We start from the raw sequence: 13,792 nt of genomic DNA, 5'->3' as shown, positions 1-13,792 counted from the left end.
CTCCCAGCTCGTTCCTGGTTCTCTCTGTTCTTTCTCTTTCAAGACCAGACTTCTTTGACTGCTTGAAGCATCCCATTGACTTCGGTCAGCCACTCTTTTAACCAAACCCCCCAAGCAAAACCCCAACTAGCCACACTCTCTTTTATCTAAACGCAGCTCCCTGTGTTTTACATACAAAACAACCCACACATAAAAATCAAATTATCATCGACCTTGACGGTTTTATTCTTTCCCAACACAACATTCAAGATGCGTTTCTCTGTTGCCACCGTCGCTCTCTTCGCCAGCCTTGTTGCTGCCATCCCCCAGGATGTCGAGACTGTCTACTCCACTGAGGACGTGACCGTCGTCTCCTGCGCTCCCACCGTCACCAACTGCCCCGGTACTCTGCACGCCACCTCCACCCCCGAGGCCGTCGCTGCTGCCACCACTAGCGGCGCTGAGGGTGTCTCCCCCGTTGGTGTTACCAGCGCTGTCCCTGAGGCTCCCTCCGCCACCCCCGCTGCTGGCAGCTCCCCTGCTGGTGGTGCTGGTGCTGGTGTTGTTCCCTCTGGCGGCGCTCCCTCCGGTGCTGCCCCCAGCGGTGCCGCTGTTCCCTCCGGTGCTGCTGCCGTCGGTGGTGGCGCTGGCACCACTGCTGCCCCCCAGGTCACCGTTATCCCCGTGACCACCTGCGTTCCCACCGTCATCATGTCCACTAGCACCATCGGTGGTGGCTCCGGTGCCGGTGCCTACGGCTCTGGCTACCCCAGCGGCAAGCCCGCCAAGTCTTCCTCCCCTGTCATCCCTAGCGGTGCCGCTGCCTACGGCTCTGGCTACCCTAGCGGCAGTGCTACGTGAGTATTCTGACTCCTGGAATAAATAAATAAACAATCGTACTAACAATACGCACAGCCCCTCCCCCTCTTCTGCTCTCTACACCGGTGCCGCCAGCTCCGTCAACGGTAACGGCTTCGCTTTCGCTGGTGCCGCCGCCGCCGCTGCTTTCTTCCTGGCTTAGATTCCCCTTCTTGTTTATAGTAGCCCCGGGTCACTCGTGAGTCCGGTTGCCGCTATAGGCGGGGATCTTGGGCGCATGTGAATTGGTGAAGAGTGTCGGGGATTGGTCCATACTTAGTTGCGGTTTTGCTTTTTGGGGAGAGAAATCCGATTCGTTGCTTTTTATATCCTCTCTTATACCACTTTTTATTCGAAATTTCCTTCTAGATATTTACGCTTCCAGGATTGCTTCGGAGTCCTGTTGTGAAGCAGTTGGTGGCTGGATACGATTAATGTAACCCATGACGCTTTCACATACCCAATTCGAAGCAGTTTATACATTATAATTTGTGCTCATGCTAGAGCTTTCAATCACATCCGGTCCAGATCACCTCGCCATCCACCTGTTGTAGAACTGCCAGACGATCGGGCATGTCCGACGACAGGGGCCGGCCCGGATCTCAATGGATAGATCTACCCATCCCCTAAGTGATTCCCGCGTGGTGGCATGGGGCAGGTTGGAAGAACTCAGTGAACATGTAAGCAGGAGGCTGAATGGAGGGCTGAATCCGGGGAGGCCGCATGAGTTTGGGGGCTTCAGCGTAAATGTTTCAAGATCTCGAATTAAAATTTTCTTTTCTTTCATCTATCGGCGACCGGCTGTGATCCGAATTCGCGGTTCGTCTCGTTGCTGGCCTGCGCCCACCGGTGTATCATGTTGGTCTCGCCAGTGCGGGCGATTGATTGGGTGGCTGTTTCAGATATTCTCTGGCTTAAAGTCCGAGTGTCGCCCTCAGCCCTATTTGTGCGATATTAATTACTTCTTTTGGGGGGGTTATACCGGGCAATTCTGGAAGGATTTGACGATCATTGAGTTGTAAACGCTGTCAGTGTGTAGTAAGTATTTCATAATTGTGTGTGTGGCTGTGTTTGGGGGTTTGGGAGATCCGTGATCTGGTCGGGTTTGACGCTATCCTCTTTAGCCCCGGGGCCACCAACAAACAACACGTGCCGGTTACTTGGTTGACAACGGCAACATCCTCACTGTGTTTGACTCCATTAAGGTCACCATATGGCTATCGCGATGGATAATTGCTATGCAATATAGGCTACGAATAGGGAGAACACCTAGTGCTACGCAAAATACTTCTCCCCTTTAAATTGGACTCATCCAAAGCTCGGACGACAAAGGATGTGGCAGTGTTGTTTTCCAACCTCACTCGGAATCCTTCAACCAACGAACCAAATGCCCCCATTATCGCGCAGCCTCCACTTGTGGACATGCTATATCGCTCAGGCCCATGGAATCGCTCCAAATGGCGTCTAAACTCATAGGAGCTTCTACCTGCGCTTATTGTCGCTTCCACGATGAAACTACAGCTTCATGGTTTACGATGACAGCACATCAGTCTCGGACCCCAAATCCTTCTTCTGCCCCAGTTCCGGGCCCATCCCGAAGGGCAAAAAAGAAACTATCGAACATCGGGAGATCCTTCTACGGCGGGGTTTAACATGAGCCGACGGATTGGCTTCCTTGTTCGCTCCTAAACCAAGGCGAACATCAGCCGGACAAGCCGAAAGCTTTGCCAACAGGGCTTGCGCCCTTTCCGCAGCTGCAACCCACTATTTGAGGATGGAACGACCTACGAGGAGGAATCCACTGTGAGGCGCAAGGCGATTTCCTGACTGTCATGGGTGTTGTTGGCTCGTATTATTGTGTCTTTGTTGCTGTGCCCGTCAAAGAAACCGGCCATAGCCGTGCAGACAGAAGACAACATCACCCTTTTCCACAGGGGACATTGTTCCAGCACTGCCTCAAGTATCAACAACTGTCCGATATATGAACTGTGATCATCCCTTTTGGACCTCCAAGTACCTTTTCCCTCGATTCTTGACGATCATACATTCCCACACCGACTTTAATTCCTTCCATCGGCTACATTGGTCGCGTGCAATGGTCTTTCTATGACATTTGCGTATAATTGCTTGGCCTACCTCCACTTTTTATCTTCTCCTTATACCGTCTTTCACATTTTCACAATGGACCTTTCATCCTTAGAAGGCCCGCCTATCGCCGACACTCGGTTCACCGTCTCACCGCGACGAGCGAATGTCCCCAGTATTCGTCTGGACACGTCCACCCCAGTCAGCCCGATCAGCCCATTAACACCTCATGACCTCCCTCCTCGACCAAGCTCGACGGACGCGATCTTCAGCCCCGTGTCTGAATCAGAATACTCATACGCGCTGTTCCAGCAAGAGCCGGAAGCCAATCTCAATCTCTGGCAACGCTGCCACAGCCCACAGCCCCCGGTCACAGCCGACGAGCATGAGTACCAACAACAACCAAGGCCACAACCAACACTAAACCTACCACCCCCCCCTCCTTCATCCTCCTTCTCCCTTCACCCGTGGAGCTCCCGAACTCGAAGCGTTTCAGACCTTACCCCTCACCAATCGCCCATCCCTATGCTGAGCACAACTACCACAACCACGGTCACCACTCAGGCCGTGACGACCACCATTACCACCGAAGGCAACCGTCTCGTCTGGCTCGAAAAAGAGAAGCTGTGGTTCTTGAAACCTTCCCCATGCCCCTCACCACACCTCAGCCCCGACTACGCCGTGACCACCAGACCCACCCCTGATGCTCACTATGCGCCTTACCGTCCTTCTTCGTTTCACGGCCAAGTCCACCTTGCTGCTTTAGCCCAGAGAAGAGATGTACCCCCGCCATATGGGCGGCACATCCTGGATCGGCCCTTGCCTCCGCTACCCACGGATGACAGTGAAAATGAAGGCTCGTGCGGATCTCGGTGGACGGAGGTGGCGAGGAGGAGGGCCAACCGGGCTGTGTCGAGGTGAGGATGTTGGTTTAGTGTGTTAGGAAGAGGCGGAGTTGTAGAGATGGGATGGAACGGATATTATCAGCTGCTGGCCGGCTATCTTAATTTAAAATAATCCTTGATCGAGCTTAGTAGCGTCACCAATTACCACGCATAGCCAGGGTGTTTAGGGGGTGCATGTGTAGTACTATTAGATTGTCTGTTTCTTGATGTCTTTCATCCTGTACATTATCTCATATTTCTCTCCTTTATCTGCTTACTAGGTAGTTCTGCATCGTTCGAGATACCCAATCTGTAATAGTTCATTTTCTCCTTTCTCTTGATTCTTACCACTTACCTCGTCCTCTTCGTTTCATCTTACCTCGGTCTTTCTCTCTCTCCAGTCACTTACTCACTATCCCCATCATGTGATACCACACGAACACAACCAAACCACCGAATCCCGCACCTTCCAATCCTCATCACAGCCTCAGCCATCATCTCTCTCCCCTTCCTACTAACCCAGCAACACAACACCCCACTTCCGGTCACCATGGCAAACTCCAAAATGGAAACAAGTGCGATTCTGTGCAGAGAGCCAGTGAATGACCATGGATAAGTAGAATCTGCTCCCCAAACACAGTCAATTCACTCCACATATTCGCGTCTCCTCTCTCAGCTATGTTTACTATCATAAACACCGTGTTCCACTCCCTTTTACTTCTCGTCTACTGGATCTTCTATATTTCCTTAATAGCAACCTCTGTCTTCATTCTCTGGTGCTTCTTGTATGCCGTGTTGCAGTACTTCATCGAGGTTTCGCAGTGAGGTTGCTGGGCCGGTTTAATAATGGAGGGCGGTGCGAGACCGAGCTCGGTGTTTCCGAGAAATCAGGATCAGGTTCTCAAACGTGCTGAGTTGCACTTTGTGACCGAGCAGACTGCGAGGCATGAGCGGTCTTGGGAGGGGAAGGTGGATAGTGAGTGATTTTCTTTACTTCTTCCGTGGTTGGTAGTGGGTATAGAAACTCATCATACGCAAAGAACCTGCATGTCCCAACTTCAACGCAATCTGGGCCTATGCCACGCCTAATATGCGAAGGTTGTACATTGACTGTGTCAAGTATGTTGAAACAAAAGGTTGGCATTGTATGTACGCAGACTACGAATGTTCCCTGAAAGCATTGTACGAGGAATATTATGCGCGTACTGATCAGAGAGCGGCTGAGATGACCTCTTGTGTTGATTGTGAGTGTGATTTTATCTGGTTTTATTCGCATGTTGACTGACTGGATTCAGTTGCCGATTTTAAGGTCTTCGTTGACAGTATCGATTCTGAATCGAACTTTCCACAGAACGCTGTATCAAAGGAAGAAAGTGGTGATAATGATGTCGTTCCCGATCTTATGCTTGTTGATCAGGCAGGACGAGAACCAGAAACAGAGATGGAAGCTGCCCCTTCAGACGTGGACGTCCCTATGACGGACCCGGCTGAGCAGTCTTTGGAGTGCGGTATCAAGGATGCTGACAGCCAAGAGATTATTGCTTTAGAGAACGCTGTGGCTAAAGGTGCCGATGTATTGAAGGAGCTCCATGCGGTTTTTGCAGGCTCAACTGCTTTTGGCACTGAGACAGACCGGAAAGCTGAGATCGAGCGGATCCAGAAATATGCCTGCACGGAAAAGGTGATCATCGGAGTGGTTGGAAGCACTGGTGCCGGAAAATCATCGCTCATCAACGCAGTCCTCGATGAGAAAGCCGTCTTGTCTACAGACTGCATGCGTGCCTCTACCGCTGTTGCAACAGAAATTTCCTACAACTACAGAAGCACGAAGTACAGAGCAGAAATCGAGTTTATCAAGCATATTGAGTGGGAACGTGAATTGGAAGTGTTATTCGCAGAACTCCAGGACCATCAAGAGGAAGTGACTCGAGGTGCTATACCCAAGAATTCGGATGCAGCGGTGGCACTGGACAAGATCCAGGCGGTCTATCCTACGATGACTGCAGATAATATATTGAACACCTCCGCAGCCGACTTGATGGCTAATAGGAGAGTTACTGATCTTCTGGGAACCACTAAGGCTTTCGAAGGAAGCGATCCAAGAGCCTTTTCTATGAAATTAAAATCGTACATTGACAGTAAAGGCAAGCGTGGCCGATCGAAGAAGTCTGCTAGAAGTCAAGATGCTGCTGAACATCCAGATTCCGCTAGCGACACGGACACAGCCAATCAGGGTATTGGACTTTGGCCCCTTGTGCGTGTTGTGCGAATTTACACCAAAGCCCCAGCCTTAGCGACTGGTGCGGTCTTGGTGGATCTTCCTGGCATTTTTGACTCAAATGCAGCACGAGTTGCTGTTGCCGAAGATTACATGCGACGATGTTCGGCTCATTGGATTGTGGCCCCAATCAACCGGGCTGTCGATGATAAAGTCGCTCGGGACCTGCTTGGGAAGAATTATAAGCTACAAATGCAGATGGATTGTGCATTCAATGACATGACCTTCATTTGCACAAAGACCGACGACATTGTCCCGACTGAAGTTATCCAGTCTTTGGGTCTCGATTTGCCAGCATTCAATGAGGTCCAACAGCTGCCAGCCAGGGTTGAATTGATGATGGGTGAAATCGACGCCCTGGAAGAAGCTAAGAAGAAAATCTCCACGCAGCTGGACTTGATAGAGACCGAGATTGAAGACCTTGAAGAACGTCTCAACGATGAGTTCGGCTGTGATGTACTGGAGATAACCCCAAAACGAAAGAAGCCTCACGGACATGAGCCCTCTGAGACGCCAACAGTCCACGAGGCAAGCGCCACGGAACTTTCGGAGGTGGACAAGCTTAAGAACCAATTCTTGAAGCTCAAGGTTGAGCGTAAAGCCCTACGGTCTCAGCGGAAGCATATCAACCAGCAAATGGAGAACAAAGAGGCGGAGCTGCAGAAGCTGGAAGACGGAAAGAAAGAAATGGAACATGCTGTCCTAAGTTCCTGCATAGAGGCAAGGAACAGGTTTTCGAAATGCCAAATCAAGCGTGGCTTTGCCTTGGAGATTCAGAGTCTGGACCAGGAAATTGCCGACGATGACAGCGAAAACCCAGTACAGGCCCCAGTTTGCAAGTATGACGAGCTGGAGAGGAACCTACCTGTGTTTTGCGTGTCGACCCGAGCCTACCAAAGTCTTCGGGGACGCTCTGATATGGCAAAGCTCGTTGGTGGCTTCTCCCAGCTAGAGGAGACCGAAATTCCGCTTCTGCAGCGGCATGTTATATAACTCACTGAGAAGGCCAGGGAAGATTCGTCTCGTAGGTTCCTCACCCAATTGAACGAGCTCTTTCAGTCGATGACGCTTTGGTATTCTGTGAGGTCGGCCGCAGATGTATCTGAACAAAGGGTGAAGGAACTTGAGGCCGGATTTGAATGTGCTTTGGATGCCCTAGATGAAGTATGTCTCTCGAATGTACTTCTTGAACCGATACTGACCCTTTAAGGATATGGGAGCGCATAAGAATCGGTTTAACCGGACTGTCAGGGACATTTTCCAACAGAATATCCTGAACAAGCTCAGTACGTCTTTTGATTGTATTATTGAACACAGCTAATGGCACAGGCGGAGCATCGCGCCACGCAATCCTCCAATTTCCCGAAGCTGTTTCGCGCTGGAATGAGGGACTCCGATGGAATACCTACAAGGCCATCTGTCGCCGGCGAGGAGTATACCGTACTACGGTAAGTATCTTGATGCGGACTCAATATACTAAGCTGACAGCCGATCCAGGACTGGAATCGAGACCTGTGAGTGGAAGCTTTTGCAGCAATGCTAACGACAGGTCTAATTGCGTACAGAGCCCGACCCATGTTTGACAAGATCGCTGCCGCCTGGAGAAGGTACATCTACGACCGAAAGAGTTTGAACGAATCTAACGTGAACAGGACTTTCAACGAGCTACTACCTCATGCGATGCGTACTATGACGGATGATCTGGAAGTCGTACTCGGGCGATTCCACAAGAAGGCCATTGATTCCGTCGAGCAAGATGTTTCCGATGAGACCAAGAAGAGATTGCAAAGCACCCTCGTCGCATGCCAACAGTCGATGCGTCAGCGATTCTGGGAGATGAGAAAGTCGACCACGCTGGAACAGAAGCGTATCAGTCGAGCTTTTGCGGAGGCGATCGCTGAGCGACTTGAAGACACCTACCGGGCGTGTGCCTCCGAGACGGGTGAGACTCTATCCTAGCTGGCCAAGAATTATTCTAAATGATCGTCACGACAGGACTAGGAAGCTGGAAGCGCAGTAGGGCACTGATGCAACAGGTGGCCGACGATCACGCCAAGGAAGTTCTCCGAGGCAGTACGGAGCACGCGAAGCACGAGCTCGAGGAGCTTCTGGACAGTCAGGAAGCTGAGGTGGATCAGATAATCCAGTCTCGTCTACGGCGGATCTCACGGGATTACCATGGAGCGCTGATCGCGCCACAAATCCAGCTGTGTACGGAAGAGCAGGCTCGGATTAAAAGGGAGGTCGCGAAGATTGTCGAGAGAGCTGAGGCGGAGTTGCAACTGGGACATCTTTTGGGAGGCGTTCGTTCGTCGTAACAGGGGAACAGCAGCCGTGACCTAAGAGAGTGGAGCACTGTGGGGAGGCAGGATCGATGCAGATGGAAGGCGGGAGAGCAGGAGAAGAACAGAGAGGTAGCGAGAAAGGAAAGCAATGTTACACGTCTGCAGTTAGGGTAAACGTGGACTGGACGCACCAGCATGCGGGTGGCCCCAGCTTTGGGTAGAGAAGGTGGTGGACGGAGCGATAAGCCAACCGCAGTGTCAAGATAGTCTAGGCCACATCGTAAAAAGAGAAAAAGCTTGTCAAACTGCGACCGCCATGACAGACTAGAGGCGTAGGATGGAGGGGAATCATTGGCAGCGCGTAGTGTTGCTGTTGGCAACTCGCATGACGAAGGCAAGACGCTAGCCAGTGATGGTCGGTGACCCAGCCTCCGAATTTTCGAGCGACTGGGAGGCCGTCTGGGATGGAGACTATTAATATTAGTAGCAGCGTGACAGATGGAGGCCAGCGCCGTTGAACTTTTTCTTCACATCACTTTCATTCATCTGTGTTGTTGTTGAGTGTTGACTTTTAACTTGAGTGTGTTTAGTGACATTTATTTGCCGTGCTTTGTGTTCAATCCGCGAACAGTGAAGAAGTGACATTAAAAGTTGATACTACTCCGCGCTGGTATTCTTTTCCGGAAGTTGCACTGAACAAGCCATGAACATGATGAGTGCTTGAGTTTTGAGACTGAGGACGAACAGCGACAAATCGGGATTACGACAGTACCGAGAGCGAGAGAGACAGATAGCGACAGAACCAGTGATATATTTAACATAACACGGACTGTCCACCGACACGACTAATAAGCATAATAAAATTAACCAGTGCAGACCCGCGCGACGTGAGGGATAACCAGCGGATCTGACGAGGAAGAAAGAACGCAAGAGAAAACAAAATTCCACCGCCTTCGCTGCCCTTCGATCGGCGCCACCAATCAAGTCAGCCCAGCGGCGATGGGGCTCCCGCATCTTTTCTCTCGTCACAAATCTTCTTCCTCCAAATCCTCTTCTTCCAAGTCTAAATCTACTCCGACGACTGTTCCTGCTCCTGCTCCTCCTCCTACTCGCTCGATTCCTGCTTCTTCTTCTTCTTCTCCTCCTCCTCCTTCCTCTCCTCTCCCTCCTCCTTATTCTTCTTCATTTTCAGCGAGTTCCCCTCCTCCCCCACGTCCATCCGCAAGAGTCAAGACCGACGACTCATTCCCGACTCGACCTCCGCCCCCTCCTCACCGGGCAAAGACCGTTCATTCGGCTCCCTCTCGCCACCCCCATTCTCCTCCTGCGCCTCCGCTTCACCATCCGCAGTCGTTTCCTACTCCGACTCAACGCCCTTCCATTCCTCGAAAACCTACTCGGCCGGCGCACAGTCGTTCCACCTCCACTCCCTCTAAATCAGCCTCGGTCCGGTCGAAACCCTCGTCCGTCCCCCGGTCCGCGTCGTCGCTGTCTGCCGTTCACCATCGGTACTCGCACGACCCTAACTTTCACCCGCTTAACCTTCATCCCGACGAACTACGTCGTCTTTCCGCTATGGCTGCTGCTCGCGATGATCTCCGGAGCTCGATGGACGTTGACACCAACGATCCCCGCCTCGGCTCTCCCTCTGCCACCAACGGTGTGAATGGCACTCACACGGAGAAGAGTCCGACCCCGCCCCCTCACCGGTCCAATGGAAACACCGCGGAGGCCGACTCCTTCAAGCTGGCTGGAAACAAGTTTTTCAAGGATGGCAACTATGCCCGCGCCATTGAGGAATTTACCAAGGGTAGGTTAATACCTGATTCTGCCGGACAATCTTCTGCAGTGTTAGTAACAATGGTACAGCTCTCGAGATTAGCCCCAACTCGTCCGTCTACCTGTCCAACCGGGCTGCAGCATACATGGCGGCCAACCAATATCTCGCTGCTCTGGAGGACTGCGAACGGGCCTGCGAGCTCGACCCCACCAACACTAAGATCATGTACCGGTTGGCCCGTATCCTGACCAGCTTGGGCCGTCCGACGGAGGCTCTTGATGTGCTGTCTCGTATCGAGCCCCCGGCCTCCGCTACTGACCGTGCGGCCGCAGAGAAGATGCTCCGCTTCGTCAGCCAGGCGGAGGAGGCTCTTTCGCAGGACCGTGGTGTCTCAATGGTGCTGTTCTGCCTCGACCAGGCCCGTCAGCTCCTCGGACAAGGCGTCAAGGAGCCCCGCAAGTGGACGCTGATGACTGCAGAGGCCCAGTTGAAGATGGGCAACGACAACTCGTACGGCAAGGCACAGGACATTGCTATTAGCATGCTCCGCGTGAACAGCCAGGACCCTGATGCGCTGATGATCCGCGCCCGGGCCTTCTACGGTATGGGTGACACGGAGCAGGCGCTGAAGCTGCTGAAGATGTGTCTGGGTCTGGATCCGGATATGAAGGCGGCGATCAAGCTGCTGCGGACCGTGCAGAAGCTGGTGCGCACCAAGGAAGAGGGTAACACGGCATTCAAGGCCAAGGACTATCGTCGCGCCATCGACCTGTGGGGTGAGGCGCTGACGGTGGACCCGAAGAACAAGGACCAGAACGCCAAGATCCTGCAGAACCGGGCGCAGGCCTACATCAACCTGAAGGAGTACGACAGTGCAGTGGCAGACTGCAACGAGGCCCTGCGGCTGGACCCCGGGTACCTCAAAGCGCAGAAGATGCGCGCCAAGGCGCACGGCGGTGCCGGCAATTGGGAAGAAGCTGTGCGCGACTACAAGGCGGTGGCGGAGTCGAACCCGACCGAGAAGGGCATCCAAGAGGAAATCCGTCGGGCCGAGTTTGAGCTGAAGAAGGCGCAGCGCAAGGATTACTACAAGATCCTCGGAGTGTCCAAGGACGCGGGCGAGCAAGAGATCAAGAAGGCGTACCGCAAGATGGCGATCCAGTACCACCCGGACAAGAACCGGGACGGGGATGCGGGTGACGAGAAGTTCAAGGAGATTGGTGAGGCGTACGAGACTTTGAGTGATCCTCAGTAAGTTCATCCTTTGATGTGGTGATGAGTGGCTTTCGCTAACCAAGCATAGGAAACGTGCTGCCTACGACAACGGCGATGACCTGATGGACCCAGCTGACATGTTCTCGCACGGCGGCTTCGGCGGCATGGGAGGCATGGGCGGTATGGGCGGAATGGGCGGAATGGGTGGTATGGGCGGTATGGGAGGAACCCATATCAACATCGACCCCAGCGTGCTGTTCAACATGATGAACGGCGGCGGCGGATTTGCGCACGCAGGAGGACAGCGCGGAGGATTCCCCGGCGGATTTCCCTTTTAGACAGCGTGCATGCTAAAAAGTGTTGCTGCTGCTGTTTTCTTGTTCGATTTTCCTTTCCTCTGATTCCCACCCGCATGACAGACTGGGCGATAGACTGTTCTTTTTTTTTTTTCTTATTTTCCTTTGGTTCTTTCCTTCATCCGTTGTGGACGGAGTGTCTTATTGATTATTGATTGATAGTATGCTGGCGGATGCCAGAGGCGTTATATACCTGGGATGACTGATGAGTTGGGATAGGATGAATGTATGATGATCCTAATAACTGAGTAGTAACCTTAAGCCTTAAGTAGTCAACTGTAATTTATGTACATCTAGCCTTCCTCCCTATTGTCACTCTTCTCACCCCGTCCCTCCTCTTCATCATGATCATACACATGATCATACACATCAACATCAAGCGAAGCAAGCAACCCCCCAGGATCATGAAGAACATCCTCCGGCGAACTCGTAATGACAATAGGCGCAGCAGTACCCCCACTAGTACTCGAAGTCCCCTGATCCCTCTTCTTCCCCCCACTCCCATCCCCAGAAGCAGTCGACGAAGATCCCTTCCTCGTACTCGTCGACCCTTTCCTCATCTTCCCCTTCACCCTCGAGAGGAGGATATGCAGCGCCGGTATACAACTACAAATCAACCCGAATCCTCCCTCCGCATTCCTATCCACAAGTCAGCATATATCACCCACATCACCACCCCCCAAAGAAAACAAAAAAACCTTACCCAGAAAGCAACACCCTCGCATATACCCGACTATCACCCAACCCGCCCTCCCCCTCCCCGACCACCAACACAACCCGATAAATACTAAACCCAACAGCTAACCCGCCACACCCAAGCATCGCCCCCACCTTCACCTTCTTCACCACAGCTAATCGCAGTGGAAACATCAACCCAATCGGCAACAACAAAATAGCCAAGTCCGTGATGACGCTCATGATCGCGTCAGCGAGAAATACCGCCCCTTCGGATAGACAATTAGGGTTATGGGGGTCGTTGGGCGAGGTCCAGAATGTGGAGACGGGGTTGCAGATGAAGATTTTGATGAAGAAGATGATGATGTAGTAGAGCGTTGTGATGATGATGGTTAGGTACACGGTGAGGATTTGGCCGCGGCGCAGGATGAAGAGCCGGGCCAGGATGGTGAGGAGGGTTAGTTTGGCGAGGAGGACCATGGGGACGTAGAGGATTGTTAGGGTGTAGAATATCTATTTTCATTTAGTTCATTTAGTAACTTTCAGGTGGGATATATAACTTCAACTTTCAGGTGGAATATAGAAATACTAATGTATGAGGGATAGGGGAATCGCACCTTGTAGACGAGTGTCGCTTCCGAGGTGGTGAGGGTTGAGGGGGGTTCGGCGCCGTTGTTGAAGATGTCTATCCATTTATTCCAATTCATTGATTAGTATGTCGAGATAATATGTAAGTAATATAAGGGAAGGGGAATATGCGAACAGAAAAGAACTAATATACAGTATGCGTCGAAGAATATCTACCCCTCTTTATATCAGTCTCTCATTCTATAACTCAGTATAGATAGATATGGTATGGTTAGGGTAGGTAGTATAGTATACCAGCGATACAAAACAAAACCCTAGTTTAACACCCGCATTAGCCAACGCCATCTTAATTATATCTAAGAGGGTTTAAAGGTATGATGATACATACCATCCTCAACATCCACCCCCTTCTTGAACCGCCACGCGACAACTCCCCGTAGCGCGACAAACGCCGTTACCAGCGCCAGGCACAGGATCTGCGTGACGAGGCTGATTGTCCAGAGGGACATTCTCCTGTCCTTCCTGAGTTCGTATTGTTGGTATCATTCCATATTGGTCTTGTTGTCTGCAGTAGCTGTAGCCATTTGCCTTAATCATGGGATGAATGAGTGGTGGTGATGTTGCGACAGGTTTTGTCTGGGTTTGATGTTGGCGTTGGTGGTTGGGTTGGGGTTAAGCGGGGGGAAGGGAGTTGTTTGGTTCCGACGTCATGACCCTGGGGAGGTTTATTCCCAAGGGGGATTTTCCTGCACTCATTTGCTGTGGGGTTGGGATGATGTATTGAATATATCTTGTTTAGTATCTGTGTA

General features: G+C 51.9%; 6 protein-coding genes across 6 annotated transcripts; 4 read left to right on the top strand and 2 right to left on the bottom strand.

The window, feature by feature from the left end:
• Positions 1–249: 249 nt before the first annotated feature.
• Positions 250–1,000, top strand: An18g03730 (uncharacterized protein; the record flags this gene model as incomplete). Its single annotated transcript, XM_001398795.3, has 2 exons — positions 250–836; positions 895–1,000. The coding sequence occupies 2 exons, from the start codon at positions 250–252 to the stop codon at positions 998–1,000; spliced, it is 693 nt and encodes a 230-aa protein (XP_001398832.1).
• Positions 1,001–3,018: 2,018 nt separating this feature from the next.
• On the top strand, positions 3,019–3,843 carry An18g03720 (hypothetical protein; the record flags this gene model as incomplete). The annotated part of the gene is made up of 1 exon (XM_001398794.1): positions 3,019–3,843. The coding sequence occupies one exon, from the start codon at positions 3,019–3,021 to the stop codon at positions 3,841–3,843; it is 825 nt and encodes a 274-aa protein (XP_001398831.1).
• An 809-nt stretch (positions 3,844–4,652) lies between these two features.
• Positions 4,653–8,402, top strand: An18g03710 (uncharacterized protein; the record flags this gene model as incomplete). Its single annotated transcript, XM_059745735.1, has 9 exons — positions 4,653–4,782; positions 4,847–5,050; positions 5,102–6,923; positions 7,095–7,248; positions 7,295–7,370; positions 7,402–7,532; positions 7,573–7,598; positions 7,650–8,026; positions 8,080–8,402. The coding sequence occupies 9 exons, from the start codon at positions 4,653–4,655 to the stop codon at positions 8,400–8,402; spliced, it is 3,243 nt and encodes a 1,080-aa protein (XP_059602913.1).
• Positions 8,403–9,977: 1,575 nt separating this feature from the next.
• Positions 9,978–11,702, top strand: An18g03700 (uncharacterized protein; the record flags this gene model as incomplete). The annotated part of the gene is made up of 3 exons (XM_001398792.3): positions 9,978–10,179; positions 10,239–11,400; positions 11,453–11,702. 3 exons carry the CDS (start codon positions 9,978–9,980, stop codon positions 11,700–11,702), a joined length of 1,614 nt encoding a protein of 537 aa, XP_001398829.3.
• A 166-nt stretch (positions 11,703–11,868) lies between these two features.
• Positions 11,869–12,875, bottom strand: An18g03690 (uncharacterized protein; the record flags this gene model as incomplete). Its single annotated transcript, XM_001398791.3, has 3 exons — positions 11,869–11,996; positions 12,046–12,359; positions 12,424–12,875. The coding sequence occupies 3 exons, from the start codon at positions 12,873–12,875 to the stop codon at positions 11,869–11,871; spliced, it is 894 nt and encodes a 297-aa protein (XP_001398828.3).
• A 348-nt stretch (positions 12,876–13,223) lies between these two features.
• An18g03680 (hypothetical protein) lies at positions 13,224–13,492 on the bottom strand (the record flags this gene model as incomplete). Its single annotated transcript, XM_059745733.1, has 2 exons — positions 13,224–13,339; positions 13,372–13,492. The coding sequence occupies 2 exons, from the start codon at positions 13,490–13,492 to the stop codon at positions 13,224–13,226; spliced, it is 237 nt and encodes a 78-aa protein (XP_059602912.1).
• Positions 13,493–13,792: the final 300 nt, after the last annotated feature.

Source organism: Aspergillus niger (genome assembly GCF_000002855.4).
Source record: "Aspergillus niger supercontig An18".
NCBI lineage: Eukaryota > Fungi > Ascomycota > Eurotiomycetes > Eurotiales > Aspergillaceae > Aspergillus > Aspergillus niger.
The sequence above is the reverse complement of the archived record's forward strand: the minus strand, read 5'-3'. Positions and strand labels throughout refer to the sequence as shown.